A 17,159-nucleotide genomic window follows, 5' to 3' on the forward strand; every position below is an offset into this window, starting at 1 on the left:
TGTTGAGACAAAATTAGTATTTTTCAACAATATGTCAGGTCATTTCGAACCGTAGTTGTTGTGACAAAACTGGAAGATGGCTGTCCAACAGCAGACCGATGTTCGAGATCCAAAAAATAGCGGGTATTTTTAATGACACGTTGGGACATTTCCAGCAGTATTTGTCGCGATAAAACAGGGTATTATTTAACAATATATGGGGATATTTTCAGCCATGTTTGTTGTGTTGTGGTATTTTAAGCCAAACCATGTTTTCCTCATCCTGATCAAGTGTTTTTTGTGCTTAAACCTAAGCACACCAGGACCACAGCCTTGTCACAACATTAAATAGAAAACTAAAACATAAAGAAGTTTAAAGTTTAAACATATCTGCTACATATCAAATGTAAAAATGAAACATAACTGTGGTTTGCAGAAATGTCCAGCACCAACATTTAGTCTGGCTATTGGGTTGCTTAAATCTGGTTGTTAAAGAAGTGTTACAACCGTATGTACCATTGGGAAATTTAACGGTGGAAAAGCAAGCTTGTCGGTGTGGCCAAACTGTAATGGAGACAACTGTAGTGTTATTTTTCAATCAACATACACTGATAATGATACTGATTTATTTTATGAATCCATGAATAGTATTCTGATTGTGCTGTAGAGATACTGGAGTTGTGATTCAGGTGGGATATGTGTCCTTCTTATCAATAAAATCCGTAATTTTCATTGTAAAATCAATTAATGAGGTGCTTATGGACATCGTTGAGCGCTGGCCATCTTGACACTGTTAACCTTTGAAGGAACAGAGAAAACAAAAAAGAAAAAGCTATCATATGAACTTTGTTGCATGACCCAGGAGTTGTCACTACGTCACCAAGTTTCCACCACCAATGTTGACATTTGAGCACAATGATCAAGTAAAAACATACCTGAATCAAAATTGAAATGACTAAATGAATGTTGAGCATTTATATAAATAAGCACGTTTCAAAAACACACAAACAAAATGTACAAAATATAGTTAATCAAAATATCCCTGGTCTTAAAGGTGGGTGAGTCAACAGTCAGTCTATGCAGAGGAAACCTTCAGAAACTTTCTCCAGAAGGATCTTCAGCTCACTTTGTGCCTTTTGTCCTCATTAATAGTGAAAAAGATTGTGCTTGGTCAATTTTCGACCCAGACTTCCCAATACAAACATTGCTCAAAAAATCCAGGATGAAATGGCTAGTCAGCCCAATTGCAAAAATGTTGGACAACTGTGAACTAGAATGCAATGCCAAATCAGAAATAGCTATAAAAGACAGTACAAAAGTGCCAGAAATACATGGTTTGCCTGTTCAGATTGTTGTAGCTGCAGACGACCACACAAATGCAGCCATGCTAAGAGACAGGGGGCATCCTTAGCTGAAGCATGCTGGTCCTACGGTGAAGCCAAACTCCTGCGTTACATCTTTGTTTCCGAACACTGCCAGGTCCCTGAGAGGCAGCAGTTGGAGATCTTCGCTTTCAAATTGAAAAATTGATTCCTGGGCTGCCGACTCAAGCTGCTCTGACAGCTGTGGAAAAGGAAACAGTGTTTGAAAATACTTGGATAAGTAATTCCCTTTTTGTTTATTAGTCTTTATAGTGGCATGCAAAGGTTTGGGCACCCCAAGACATTTGAGCTCTCAGACAACTTTTACCAGGGTCTCAGACCATAATTAGCTTGTTAGGACTCTGGCTTGTTCACAATCATAGTTAGTAAAGGCCAGGTGATGCAAAATCCAAAGCTTTATAAATACTCTGACTCCTGAAACCTTGTCCCACCAATCAGCAGCCCTGGGCTCCTCTTAACAGCTGACGAGCACTCTGAAAACTAAAATAACTGATGCCCACAAAGCAGGAGAAGGCTATAAGAAGATAGCAAAGTGTTTTCAGGGACCTGGTTCCTCAGTTCGTAATGTAATTAAAAAAGAAAAGTAACTGTGGACGTCAAGTTGAGGTCTGGAAGCCCAAGAAAACTGCTGCTCATAGGATTGTTTGAGAAAAAGAAATTTGTCATCTTTAACGTTTGGCCTTTTTGAGATCAGGTCATCTTTTGCTTGCTTAGTTAATCACAGTAAATACATTTTGACCAGGGGTGACCAAACTTTTGCATGCACCTGTATGTGTTTGTTTTAGACATACTAAAGGCATGGCTCTACAGACGGCAATGTCAATCTAATGAATGGCTTTAGATATAATTTTGTACAGCCATTCGTGGTCCCCAGAGGATAAACCCTACTAACTTTAGTGATCCCCTGACCCAGCACCACCAGCAGGTAGAGGTTTTAACTTATTCTGTGAATATCTCAATATTACCTGGCTGGATCAGCACAAGATTTTGTACAAATATTCATAGTTCTGACAAATAAAGAATCCTAATGACTTTGGTGATCCATGTGACCTGTTCTGTCGCACCACTATGAGGTGGTGTTGAGTGAAATGTCAGGGCAAATGATAAATACTGTAAATTTTCAAATGGAGCCTGTATTCAAATTCATATAGTAACAGGTACAGCAAGCATGAACAAAGAAAGGCAAAGAGTAAAAATACTATTTCTCATAAGGTCGATTCAGTAAAACATACATTTCCACAGCATTCATTCCATCAGTACGGCAACAGAATCACGTCATACTCACCACTGTGCTGCACTCAGCTTCTTTTCTCTTATAGAAACACTGTTTTCATTCATTTCTTTAGCATGGCAATGCAAAGTTAACCACATCAATTTACCACTTCCTGCAGATGCTGCAAATGAAAAGCCTTCCAGGAACAGATTATGCCTTGAGTTGCTGGGAGGTGTTTACTTTACTTAACTTGATTTTTCTTAGTAGTCTTTGAGTGCATTTTTGAGGGGCTAGAGGTGCTTGAAAACTCAAGCAACTTTGCATACTTGTCAGAAGTGGCAAAAATAGATATCTGATACAGGTCTCATGCTCAGGTGTGGCAAATGTTGAAAAACAGTGTTCAAAGTAAAAAAAAAAAACATCTTTAAATTCAATGTAGATTAATGAAATTTGGTATGCATATGTTACATTTACAGACATACACGAAAAAACTCTTAGAGCTACACCCTACACCCAACAGGGAGTCAGCCATTTTTAATTTCCTGTGCAATTTTTACCTCTTTTTGTTGTTGCCATTTTCAGGTACTGTACTTGAGCAAACTCAGATTCCTTTCAGGCAAATAATCAGATCTACTTCAAATTTGGTCAGTACAATGTTGAGACTTTAACAATTAAAAGCTGTTGAAACTTTGAGTTCTCATGGAACTATGTTACTGTGGCGTGGCGGCCATTTGTGTGTTGTGATATGAGGCAGGAAGATGTTGTAACTTGAGTGTTCATTGTTCTATCTGCCCCAAACTCCTAATGCCTGAAAAGAGTCCTGGCCTGAAGACATCTACATGCGGAGGGGAACCTTTTTTGTGGCTGAATTTCTTTGCCAGGCCTGGGATAGAAGGCAGAGTACTTTGAGGACTGAGCTGTAAAATAGCATGTACTTTGAATTGTTCACTGCAACGTCATTGTAATGGCGTCTGAGGGTTAAGCACATGTTTGTGTGCATGACACAAAATGAAAAAAGTCACTCAATCATTTAATCAGATCAATCAAAATTGGACACAACAATGAAAAGTTGCTGAAATGTTGAATTTCTGTGGAATGACTTTGCCGTGTTGGCTATTTTGCAGGTTTCACCATAAAACAGGAAGCTGTTGTGTCAATGTACACTTTTCAGGCTGCCCCAAGGTTAGAGTGGAGGCAATATCAGCCTGAAGATGGAAATAGAATGTCATCACAATATATTGCTACATAAACTTGAAAGATATGGGTTCAGAGGAATTGCACACGCATGGCTAAAAAAATTATCTGGACAATAGATACCAATATATGCAAATAAGTGATGTGAGGTCCAATATGCTTAAAATAACTTGCGGGGTGCCCCAGGGTTCGATACTGGGGCCCAAGTTGTTCATTCTATATATTAATGACATTTGTAGTGTGACTATCGAGTTCAGTTATGTCTTATTTGCTGATGATACAACCTTATATTGCTCAGGGGAAAACTTAGAATTACTTCTCAGCAAGGCAGAGAAAGGGCTACAGAGATTACAAAATTGGTTTGACCTTAATAAGCTTTCCTTGAACATAGATAAAACTAAATATATTGCCTTCTCTAAATGGCAAATTAAAATTCAGTTGAAACTGGCAATTAATGATATTGAATTAGAAAGAGTTTATGAAAATAAATTTCTTGGTGTGATTATTGATTATAAACTCACCTGGAAATCACACATAAGTAAAGTTAAAAACAAAATATCTAAAACAATAGCAATACTATATAGATACAAATATATATTACATAAACATACTCTATACATATTGTACTGTGCTCTTTTTCTGCCTTACATATTATATTGTGTTGAAGTATGGGGCAATACGTATATAACCAATATAAAACCCATTTTCATGTTACAGAAAAAAGCTATTAGAATAATCAATCATGCTGCATATAAAGACTCAACAAATCCATTTTTTATTAAATTGCAAATACTAAAATTTTATGATTTAGTTGAACTGAACACAATAAAGTTTATATATAAAGTTAAAAATAACCTTGTTCCAAACACTATATAGACTCTTTTTGAAAGGAGAGATAGACACTATGAGCTCAGAGGAACTGAGATGTTTAGAAAACCAACAGTTAGAACAAACACTAAAATAAACTGTATTTCCATCAAAGGAGTACATCTGTGGAATAGTTCCACTGATGAATTAAAACTAAGCACTTCTTTATTACAATTAAAAACATTATATAAAAAGTCAGCAATTCAAAGATACATGACAGAAATCTGATTTGGCAAAAAAAAAAAAAAGTTTTGTGGTTTTAATTGCTCTTATTTCTCAGTTATCAGCCTTTTGTTGGCTGCATTGTGAGCTGACAATTTTGTCTGAACATCAGGTAAAAGTGCTGCAGGAACTTAAAATGTGCAAGTGTTTAAAACAAGGCTTATAGCTAGGATTGGTAACATTTATAAAAATAACTTGTCATGTACTTCTGTGTGGATGTAATGATGTAATTTGAGATAATGGTAACCAACTATAACTTTAATGGAGGTGTATATGGTTTGGGGTTAAAATGTCCTCACTATTGCGTGAGCCGCTGGTTTCTTGGATTCATGAGCCTCTATCACCATCACTGTCACTTACCACACAGTCTCGCAGTGCCCCCAGGTAACTCTGCCTCCGAGTGTCAGCCAGGAACTTAACTTCCCTCTCTATGCTGCCCTGTCTTGTTCCCTGCTGACAGGAATAAGTGATGGTCTGACTGGAGAATCTGCTGCTGAGTCGCAGAAATCTCATCTGCACCACATCTGTTCCTCCTGGATACTCAAACTGAAGGTAAGTGGTTTACACATAAGATATGAGTTAGAGAAACAAGTAAATCAGAGAAATCCATCTCAGACAAATGTGGGAAGCAATATCTGGAACAGACGCTCACCTGGAAGCCGTCTTCAACTGTGCTCAACCAGTGAAATGACATATTGGTGCCAGAATCCTTCAGCCAAGCTTTGACTGGAACCTGCGGTTGGTCATGAATGTTATCACATTAATATGATGTGTGTTATATGTGTGTCATGTTTACATTGTGTACCTCTGAGTTAGTCTATGGGTACCAGCTCAAATCTCCAAAAAGTACAATCCAAAGATAGATTAAAGACATATCTCTGTTTTCACTTTAACAAAGGTTGCTGGTTATGCACACTGTCATACCCAGATGATGGAATGTGTTGGTATGGAGCCTGCCAAGGGTCATATGCTTAAAAAAAATGTATGTGATTTATTAATCAGTGTGCTGTGATTACTTTATAGCAGGCCATGTTCACCATTTTATAAACTCTGAGATGAAAAAAAAGACTTCTGACATGAACCACAGACCTTCGCAATAAAAACAGTGAATGGGTTTATTATTTAATCTTTATAGCCACAACATGAGAGCTATCAATAATAATCAGTTTTGGATAAATTGTGAGAATACTGTAACATGTTTAGTAAACTACACCTAACAGCAGCCCAGTTACCAGAGTAAAATGTTAGCATTATACATTTAGCAAACCAGGGATATGATACATTTGTACATTTCATATATATTGTATCAAGGTTTCTATTGTGAAGCTGTTCCTATTATATGTACATGAGCCGAATTTGTCATCGGGACGTGGAGGGGACGATGATTAGCGTGACAACTACGCAATGCCTGATAGATAATTCAGAGGTGTAGGAGCTATGCTAAGTGCTTCTATAACCAATTGTCATTGTCAATCTTTCTGTCAAACTCCCAGTAAGACAGCCAACAGGAGTATTTTCTACAATATTTGTGTGAGAGAGGAACTGGCAACAGTAGAAGTAAGAAAATTCATCCTGAAAGCAATCGACTATTTTTAGACCTAGGGCCTGATCAGACAGAGCACGTTTTGCAACCTTTTTGTTGAAGCTGACCCTGATCAGACAGGGTGCTTTTAAATAGCAGCCTGGGGTGGATTTGTGTTACTGTTTTCAGTAAGAGTGAAGCTTTTAACTCACTGCTTTTGCATTGCAGAGAGATATTTTCACGTCATCTGCAGTCCTCCAACAACACAGGGTAAAAAGGATGTTGGCTAGTCAGTTGTTTGATGTGAAACCTTAACATTAGAAAGTAGTTGAAGCCACTCTTTGTTCAGATATGTCTTGTAGCTTGCCCAGGGTGACATTAAAAGTGAGCTAACCTTGGCTTGATGCAAAACTGTCCACTACCACCATGGATGTATAAAGAAAACTGGATACAGTTCCCGACCCCAGTCATGTAAAATTACCAGGATCTTCTGCATCATTGGGCCCATAGAGTAGGCGCACTTGAGACTTCTGCTGACTGAGCACCTAACTTTCAATTTGTCCTTGGCTCATTTGAATAGGAATAAAATAATTCAATCATGCAGCCCTTTTAGACCTTTGAAATGTTATCAGTCCAAATGGATCAAACCACTAGAGTGAAACAAGTCATTTCACAGGGGTTGTGATGCTCAAAAACCCTTATCCACTGCTTTACAGACGTCTCTATCCCAATGTAAGTCTATGGGAAAAAGTCATCTTGGGCCCCAGTGGCATCACGGGACAGACCCAGAAGTTGTAATTCCACTGTGCCACTAAGTCAAATTGGCCTCAAAGCCCACCGCTGTTCCTCGGGCCTTGGCTATCATTTGTTGTCATTGCCACTATAGAACACCTGCCTCTGAAATTGTCTCTCTGGATAATGGGAAAAAACAGCAATGACGTCAGGTGCTTTTCTGCTCTGAGTTGAAGTTTTTTCAACTCAAGGCGTTCCAGGTGCTCCTGCAAAAACATAAGGGGTTGCTCATTCATGAAAAGTGAGTAAATCTGTGTGTAGATTTGCACATAAAAGCCTATGCTACTAAAAACCTACTCCGGATTCAGGAACGCCATGGGAAACTCAGATTTGATCGTAAACACGTGTGTATGATCATGAATGCCAATCCATCGTAAAGCGACAGCGCGCTCCCGGTAATCAGCAATTAGCATAATCCCCGCCCATGAATAGCCAATGACCACCATATAAGGAGGTGTAGGGTCATTCAGTCGACCTGTCAGTCATGGCACAAAGACAGAAAGAGAGAGAAAGAAAAAAGAATTTTTCCGAAGCGGAGATCGAAATAATTTTGGGTGAAGTGGACTTAAGAAAAAACATTTTATTTTCTTCAGTTAGTAGTGGTGTGACAGGGACAGGCAAAGCGAAGGCCTGGAGGGAGGTAACAGATGCTGTTAATGTTGTCTCCGTGGTACAAAGAACCATGTCAGAGGTGAAGCGTAAATGGTTTGATATGAAACTGGAGGCAAAGAAACGCATGAGCACACAAAAAAAAATACAGCGGTCACCAAACAAACAGAAGATTCATTTGTGGGGTTTTGAATGAAGTGGGAACGGGAAACCAGAGATGTTTTGTGCGTAATGGATAAACTCTAAATCAGTGATGGCTGTCGGAATGTAGAGCTATTAACGTTTATTTTAACAAATGATACGGATAACATATAGCCTGCAGCAGTTTTGTATGCATCGTCTTCAAATTATTTGAATCTTAATAGCCTAAAGCTCTGTTTTATACAATGTAAATTAAATATTTTTCAAATCAGATTTATTCATTCAAATGATCAAAAAGCCACAAAAAAACAACAACAACAAAAAACTGTGTTGTCTCAAATAATTCTTTCAGCTGGCGCGTGTTCCTTCGTGGCTCCACCACCTGCTGCCCCTGCTGAACCCAGGCACCGAGGCCGAAGAGGCTGTGATCCGGCTGTCCTTATGGATATTTTTATTATCATCATTCAACATGTACAAAGAACGTGTAATCTATTGAGTCGATTTACACAGATAATTCACAATCATGAACCTAATCTGGATCTTAAACCTGCTAATTGCCAACTAATTTAACTAAATGTGTTAAATGTATTTTTAATATTTTGTCATGTTTAGATTACATGTTTCAAAGGCATCTGTGTATTGTGTACATAACAGAGAGCAATACGAGTTAAAATTGTAATTTCCAATAGTGACAAGCAATATTTATGTGCTTTACTAAATTTACACAAGCACTACGAGTGGTCAGGAGCAGGGGTAGATTTTGTTAGTAGCTACGAAAAGATCATAGCTACTTAAATATTGATGAGTGCGGACATGCACGTAAATTTCCGTCTGCCAACAGTTTACACACAAATTCCTTCTGCTCACGTTTCATGAATGAGACCCACGGTGTTTAGAGTGGAAACACAAATGCAGCTGGCAAAATGCTTCTGTCTCATCAAAAACAATTACATAAAAACTGCCCCAGGCTGCTACAGCACGCTCTGTCCAATCAGGGCCTTAGATGATCCCAACCTCAATGTCATTTGTTTATTAGTGGGTATAACCATTATGTGGTATTAAAATGATATAATGTCTTACACTAAAGAATGTCAGGTGTGGTGTGCAGTGCTGATACCTGAGGCTGGAGTGGAGACAGGCAGGTCTTTGGCTCTGCTGTGAAGTCACAGTACACTTGAAAAGCATCAGCTGGGTTCCCCTGGTTAGGATCGATGTAATACATCCCTGAAACAAGAGCGTGTTTTAAAAAATCAATTCCAAACTTCACAACACAGCACAAACAAGAGACATGATGTCAACATACTCCTCTGCATCCTCACAATCCATTTGCATGACCTGCTGATGAACATTCTGAAATAAACTGACTTAAAAAAAATAACTTGTATAACTCAATGACAAGACATATATGGCAATTTCTAGAGGAACAACAGTTCATTTTTTTCCCTTAAAAAGAGCATCAGTGAATGATTCAGTGTCAGTGTGTTACCATTAGTGGAGTTGGGGTGAGCGAGCCACAGCTCAAGACATGTAGTAGCTGGGTGATGTTTAGTGCCATCTGGTGGGTTTATGAACCAGTGAAGATCTCTCTGCAGGGAGTCCAACAAAGTCTGGACCAGGATGTAGTTGGGCTTGTCTGACATATACATGAGCTCCTGAGATATTAACAGCAAAATAAAGAACGATAAAAAAATATGCATGGATGAAACAACGTAATAAATTAAAGAGACTACAGTTTAATTGCAAGTGCAATACTTCACAAAATGTATTATTTGTATATCGACATCGATGAAGAAAGCAAAATTTAAGTCACCTGTTTAAACAAAATAAATATTAAGACTTTGCATGTTAAATTATCTTTTATGAATGGATATTCATTTGTGACCTTTGACCTTTTATGTATGGGATGGTCTCTAACCATTAAGGGTGTTTGTAAGATAAACTAAGATAAGGCTTTCTTAAAAAAGATTTAATGACCACAGGTCTGTCACACTGAAGTCTGATAGGCATATGGCTGCAACATAAACTGCAAATTTCTTAACAATGTGCCATCATTGTGGTTAATTCAGAGTCTACGGCTGACTTTGATTCACATTAACCATCTTGTATGGTTCTGGTGATTCAAAGATGATACAAACAAATAAATGACACCATAAAAAGCCATTTGAGACATAATCAACAGCTGAGACCACATCTAAAAATCTGACAGCTATTGTAAAGAGGACCTTCTGAGTTGTTCAGAAGAACACTGAGGCATCCTGAGACGTTCACTTAATAATGAGCTTCTGAGTCCCTTAAAAACACTGTGTAATACTGTAGATAGCCTCTTAATACAGAACTTTTTTAGTTTGGCCCTTGATTTCTTTGCTGCAGTAACCTCAAGTGATTCTGGAGTAAGGCCAATCACTGAGCCAGCCTTTCTGATTATCTTATTGATCCTGTCTTTATCATCTGCAGTGATACTGCCACCCAGCAAAGCACAGCATAGAACAGGACACTAGTTTAGATTCCGGATAAAAAACATGCGGAAGCATGTAAAAAAAAAAAAAAAAAAAATATCCGATATACTGCCCCTGATGTTCATGGGCTTAAGAGAATACTTCACCCAGAAATGATCTTTGTATATCAATTACTCATCACTTGTCTTGTTACCTTGAAATTGTGAAGAAAACGTTGTGCACCGCAAGATGCACAACACATCTACGTGGTGCGTCTTATGGACATTAAGATGCACAGCTTTTTAAGCATGTGCAGTACCAACATTCAATAGAAAAGCAGGATATGTGAGGCAGCCATCATGTGCACACACATGCATGATGGCTAAGTACACTCACCTTCAGCTGAGTTAGTGTGAGGTTCAGGGAGGTTCCTTGGGGTCCAGGTGGGCCAGGTGGACCCTGACAAACAGAATGTAGTGAATACAGATGCTTCTGATGTGTGGTTTCACACATTTCTGTTACTCAGTGCATAAAAACCTGTATCAGACTTTATTAGAAACTACTGAGGACCTTCTGTATACTTACAGGTAAGCCTTTCTCTCCAATAGGGCCTGGTAGTCCAGCATATCCTTTGAGGCCCTAATGAATCCAAAGCATCTAATTAGAAATACTGATTTTTCATCAGATTTCTCAGAAAACAACTGCAAGAGATGTGGTTTTGGATTTACCCACCTTCTTCCCAAACAACCCCTAAAAATAGAAAAGCACAGCAGTGGTTGTTAAGAGTGATCATCATATTTTCCAACACCAGAGCAGTTATTATTGCTGACCAAAATATCAGGTACTTACAGGTAGCCCAGGCAGGCCTGGAGCACCTCCTCTACCTGGTTGACCAATATCCCCCTAGGAAATAATCAGTACTACTATATGATTATTAGAGCACACCTCAGAGAGCAGAATGACTCAGACCTGATGGTTTATTGAAAGCTTCTAAGGTGAATCCAAACAGGAAATGAAAAAATTTGAAAAACAACTCAGAATTGAATGTTAGGTTGTGCAGAAGCAGGTGCATTTTTACCATGTTGACATCACTCTTTGTTTCCAGAGATAGCTTAGTCTTCTACGTTGATGAATGTCAAAACATAAGTGTGATATATTCTTGAACAATGGTCATGATTTATTTATTGTATGGATTGTTATGTATATAATTATGTGTAAAGCATGTTTTATGTTCGCTATTAGGTCCCCAGGGAGAGGTTCACATGCCAGAAAATGAAGTGGTCTCCCCTTTCACACTGAGTGCAAAGGCTCAGAAAGTTGTCACAACGCTTGGTTGTTCACCTCTGAACTAGATCATCTGTATTCGAACATTGGCAAAGCCATCTGCACCCCAAAAATAGCATTTAGTATAGAGTACAACTGAAGATGTATTGTTCTGCTTCTCCCACATGTCACACACATAATTATAATTATAATTATAATTATATTTCTTGCCTTTAGCACAGTTTAGCGCCACCTACTGGCCTTGTTAAATATCAGCAAAAAATCCAATACTATGCATCCCTAATTTATACATATCTTTTTCTACCTTTATACATATATATCACCCTGCATCACTGTATATCGGACTTACAACATATATCTTTTGTATTGTTTGACAGTTTTACACCACTTCCGTTAAAATGCTTAAAGCCAGCTCCTGTCTTGGGTCCCTTATGGGAGAGCGTTAAACTCTCTGCATAGCTACTTATGCAAATGTGTATTGAGGCCAGAAAACGTATTGTGACTTCTTATTGTGAGGAAAGTTGAGGTAAATTGTCTACTGGCGTTGTGTTTAATGTGACACAGCGTTACTTTACCTGCTCTCCCTTTTGACCAGCTCTTCCAGGCTCCCCAGTAGAGCCCTGCATTCCCTGAAACAACAATATGATATATTGTACATAACTCAGTACACATAAAAGACAGCATCAAGAAATTAGGTCTATTGTTTAAGGAAGCTTACCTGGAAAATTATATCTATACATAGGCTTACCTTTAACCCATCTCTACCAGGAGGGCCAGGTGGTCCCATAGCCCCAGGTTCTCCCTACACAGTAAAAAATACAGAGTGTACTCTCTAAAAATCAGAACGATAGTTGATACAATATAACAGCCTGTAAAAGCGGGAAACTAGAATCAGTCTATATTTATTTAGTCTCTGTATTAATGGTTCGTTCTGATGTAGACATCCAGCTATATGATGACGATACACTGACTTATGTACATGGCTGCAAAAAACTGCCGGCTGCCTTTAATCTCAAGGTCGGGCGCTGGGTGCTACCCTTGTTCCTACTCTATGCCAATTTTTCAGGGCAATAGATTTAGACTGATATTTCCAGAAGAAAGGGAAGATATCTACCGGCTCTGATTGGCTGACTTTTAAGACCCCAAGATAAACTCTGTTTGATTGAGATAAACTTTGTTTATCTTTGCCTTAAAGAACAAGGCCAAAGGCCCAGGTGTAAAGCAAAGGCTTATGGACTGGATGATATTTTCCAGATACAGATCACAATTAAATGAGAGATGTAAATGGGACCAGAGTAGCACCTTCAGTCAGTCAGCAATTTCTTTAACGGAGTCAAAAGAATGAAATTATATTGTTGTGCATGACAATGTAAGTGAACATTAGGTTATTAATTGTGTTGCAATCTGCTGCTATCTTGCACATATTAACTTCATTTATGCTGTTATTTGTTGTATTAGTGTATATTTATGGGGCCTTTTTAAACTTTGGCCATACAGATGACAGATAGAAATTTAGCCCTGTAGGCCATCACTGGCTCAGGGTACAGTGCTTCTGTTGTCTGTTAATAAATGAACATTGTCAATGCCAATAAACTACTAAAACAAATAAATAAATTCTAAAGGCCTACCTTTAAACCGGATCTGCCCATTTCACCTTTTTCTCCACGTGGACCAGATTCACCCTTTGGGTAAAGATTGTTGGAAAAGTGATCAATATTCATAATTTTGTTTTTACTAATCCATTAACATTTATCAAAATGAAGTAGGATATATATATATATATATATATACATACACATATATATATATATACATATGTATAGATAGATAGATATAGATAGACTTATATACATAGATATACAGTATATACAATATATCCCATATTTACAGTACAAGATGACAAAGATAAAGCACAACAGTCACACTTTGGCTGTCCAATCAGAATGTATTAAATACAATGTAATGTGAGAAACACTGATGATTAACTCTAATAAAAGAATGATTCACAACGAAAAAGCTGATAAGGTTAAATAAAACTTACAAATGTGCCGAGTCTCCCTGGAGGACCAAATGCACCAAAATCTCCCATCTTTCCCTGCAAAGCCAGAGAAAGATCAAGACTTGATTCACTGTAACACCCTGACTAGCCTCAAGTCATTTTTAATGTGGAAAACAAAAATGTTGAAGGCAAAGTAAAGTTTTTTTCAGGTAAAAGCTGATACATATTGTCAGGATCAACATCCACTGACCTTCTCTCCTTGCCTTCCTCTTGTGCCTCTACTTCCAGCTTTCCCTCTTTTTCCCTTTAAAAAGAATACCATACATTTTAAAATGAATTCAAGTTCACATTCATGTTAGATGTCAGGTGTGTCATCCTACCCTCTTTCCAATGTGTCCATCCTTCCCTGGACGTCCCCTTTTGCCATCATCTCCCTGAAATTCAATTCACTGAGATTAATCAATATCAGAGGCACAGAGGAAAAGGATTTATCAGGCTTTGACACATTCATTGTTGAGACAGGTGGCTGCACATGGGATTAGTGACAAAGAGAATAATACAGAATATGAACAGTTTCCTTTACCTTTAATTTCTGATGATGTTTTTTTTAATTTCAGATGCAATGTTTATGTGAGAAAAGCAAATTGTGATATGTTGAAAAGGTGCACCAGTCTACCAGTTTGTGTATATGCAGACACAGACTTGAGCTGACCTTTCGACCAATTTGTCCATTCCTTCCCTCCAGCCCAGGTCTACCTTTTGGTCCCTGAAGACAGCACAGATGGAGGTAGTGATTCTTATTTTTAAGAGTGTTCACAATACTGAGTGTGCATGTGTCACATAATATGTGACTGTGTGTGTGGTTTCAGGGGCAGTGCTGACCTGAGGTCCTGGAGGGCCAACAGGACCCTGATGTCCCATCTCCCCCTCCACACCCTGGAGAATGGAAACACAAAAGGCCGTTTCTTTCAATATTGATATCAATTGCTTGGTAATGTTAGTATTGGTGCTAGTGACACTGGGTTGGGAAATATGCATAGCATCAAATATCCCATTATTTTTGACCAAATACCTTAATATTGATTTTGCAACAATGTTGTTGATGCAACTATTAGTGCCTTCACTAAATATTCCCACAATGAGATTTTTGTTAAGTAATCATAGTAATGTGGATATAATGACTAAGTGGTTCAAGGCAAATCATAGAGCAGCTAGAACAGTCTGGTAAGCTAAGAAAATTAAATCACTTTATTGTAATGCAACCTTTAAACCCAGGAAAAGACAACAATTATCATATTACCACATCCAAAATCTAAGATGATAAAGTCTCTTATCACACACGTAGGTCCTGGTCTTACCTCTGGTCCTGGTAATCCTGGATGTCCTTTACTTCCTGGCAGGCCATCAAGACCCTGCAATCACGTAGACCATCACCATCAATCAATCATACATTTAAGAAATTCATATGTATAGTTGTTTTTCCTTCCATATTTGATGAAGCAGTCAGAACTGCTGTGATTCTCACCACTTCTCCTGGCTCCCCTTTCTGCCCAGGCTCTCCTCTCAAACCCTCAACTCCAGAAAAGCCCTTTGAACCAGGATCACCTGGTTTTCCTGCGACTCCTGCAGACCCCTGAAGCACAAAAAGTTGTGCTTAGTCATAAGGGCAAGGAAGAAGTCAACTAAGCTGGTCTTGTGTGCCAAAAACTGGAGTTCCTCTAACGGCCACTTGAGACTGGCTCCAAGAGTGAGTCAGTCATGACAACTGTACGAGGGGTGAACTTATATATAACTCACCTGTTTAAATGTTATTAAGTTATACATAACTGAGGGTGTGGCTGCATTGAGTGACAGATGGTTGCTGTCCCCTGACAACACACTACGATACGGTACAGTATGGTACAATACGGTACGGTACGATACGATACGATGCGATATGATATACTTGCTGTCCCTGTAGGGAAATTTATCTTGTACTCAGGAGCTGCACAAGTATTGCTGCCTTACAATAACATACCATAAAACATACACTACACATAACAGTTTTGCACATCAGCCATTCATGTATTGCACAGAACCCCAGCACCCAACAGAGCACCATAAGCAAAGCACACCACAACCCCTAAAGCATCAAGCAACGTTATTTAAAATCTTAATTTAGGTTGGCATAAATGAATTTTTAAAATTATTCAATTTAAATCTGGGCATCCAGTATCATCTGTCTGAGGGTAAAAGCTCGTACTCACCGTGGAGAATGTTGGACAAGTCAGACTGTATTCTCTGTGTTTGTCTGAGAACAAACTGCTTATACTGAAAGACTGCTATCATACAACCAAGAATGTAGGTAACATAACGTAAGCGTTAGGTAACGTAACCGCTGTGTAACCTCAGTTTCAGAGTATAGGCATAGTTGTAGCTGTCACTATTTTAGGGTGTTTTCAGTTCTTGAAAATTAATTGTAATGTTTTGGTCGCCTAAAAAATGTCTTGTTTAGAATTTGGTTAATGGTTTTCAGCCTGTTTTTCATAATCAAAATTAGCATTATCATAACCATTGCTGTAAATGCACGATGCTAAGCCCGCATCTAGCGTTTGGGTTCGCTCTTCCCTCTCGTCCAAATATGGTCACATCAAGCTGGAAAGATCCAAGATGGCAACAACCAAAATGCTAGACTCAAGGCTTTCAAACAGGAGTCCACAATCCAGTGGGTCATGTCATGATTCTATACAGACAATGGAAATTGGTTATCGATTTGTCAAAGAGAAATTATGAAATGGCAACTTGAAAGAAAGAAAGAAAAACTAGAGTACATGTTTACTTTATGCACAACAAGTAGAGACTTTTCTGCATTGGTGTCAAAGGCAAAAACCTGCAAACAACAGGGTCAAAATCCAAAAAGTTGCCTCTGAAGTAGTTTTCCCCTGTTTTCCTCTCTAAGGGGCTGTGTTCACCAAAGTGTTTTATCCGAGCCGCCAGCAGCACGACAATGCACTTAATTTCTATTCTGCGCTGAGCACTACCTGTTGAGTGGTTTGTTTGTTTTTTTTTAATCTCTGAGAATTCAAAGATGTTAAATTTTAGCTAACATGCGGCATTCACTGTCACATTTTACCTAGCTGTTCAATCACAGTGGAGGAGGGACAAACATTGTGAAGACTAACTATCACATCTAAAATGTACAAGTGCTGAACAACAAAAGCAATAGAGGAAAATATGTTCTGTCCTCTCTCCCTACTTGCTTCAGCCTTCCCTTCATCCAGAGCAAGTACTCTACCTTGCACCAACATTTTTACTACTGGAGATATTCAGAATCATAGCAACACGACTCAACCACTGTCTAAGCTGAAAAAAATGGCGCGCCTCCAAAGTGCTCTCAAGCACTCCCAGTTGAGAAGCACGTTTTGTCGTTTTCAGCTGGGAATAAAAACTTTGGTGGCCTTAGAAGGATGATCTCAATGCGAACTGCTTTGAGATAATCAGGGTTATTGTTGTGTTGTTTTACAGTGTGAATGTGAAATGT

The 17,159-nt window shown here is 38.5% G+C and overlaps 1 protein-coding gene across 1 annotated transcript in view; it reads right to left on the reverse strand.

Annotated features, from left to right (window-relative positions):
* Positions 1–899: 899 nt before the first annotated feature.
* Positions 900–17,159, reverse strand: part of si:dkey-61l1.4 (collagen alpha-1(I) chain) — an 83,015-nt gene continuing 66,755 nt past the window's right edge. Inside the window, exons 47-65 of the mRNA XM_049579179.1 lie at positions 15,165–15,272; positions 14,998–15,051; positions 14,522–14,575; positions 14,352–14,405; positions 14,020–14,073; positions 13,890–13,943; positions 13,682–13,735; positions 13,269–13,322; positions 12,389–12,442; positions 12,216–12,269; positions 11,206–11,259; positions 11,089–11,106; positions 10,942–10,995; positions 10,753–10,815; positions 9,408–9,573; positions 9,039–9,145; positions 5,510–5,590; positions 5,218–5,403; positions 900–1,542 (exon numbers count right to left, since the gene is read on the reverse strand). Coding sequence (XP_049435136.1) covers positions 1,387–1,542; positions 5,218–5,403; positions 5,510–5,590; positions 9,039–9,145; positions 9,408–9,573; positions 10,753–10,815; positions 10,942–10,995; positions 11,089–11,106; positions 11,206–11,259; positions 12,216–12,269; positions 12,389–12,442; positions 13,269–13,322; positions 13,682–13,735; positions 13,890–13,943; positions 14,020–14,073; positions 14,352–14,405; positions 14,522–14,575; positions 14,998–15,051; positions 15,165–15,272 — 1,479 coding nt within the window. The 3' untranslated portion in view covers positions 900–1,386. The remainder of the gene's footprint in view (positions 1,543–5,217; positions 5,404–5,509; positions 5,591–9,038; positions 9,146–9,407; positions 9,574–10,752; positions 10,816–10,941; positions 10,996–11,088; positions 11,107–11,205; positions 11,260–12,215; positions 12,270–12,388; positions 12,443–13,268; positions 13,323–13,681; positions 13,736–13,889; positions 13,944–14,019; positions 14,074–14,351; positions 14,406–14,521; positions 14,576–14,997; positions 15,052–15,164; positions 15,273–17,159) is intronic.

The sequence above is a fragment of the Epinephelus fuscoguttatus genome, linkage group LG6 (assembly GCF_011397635.1).
Source record: "Epinephelus fuscoguttatus linkage group LG6, E.fuscoguttatus.final_Chr_v1".
Taxonomy (NCBI): domain Eukaryota; kingdom Metazoa; phylum Chordata; class Actinopteri; order Perciformes; family Serranidae; genus Epinephelus; species Epinephelus fuscoguttatus.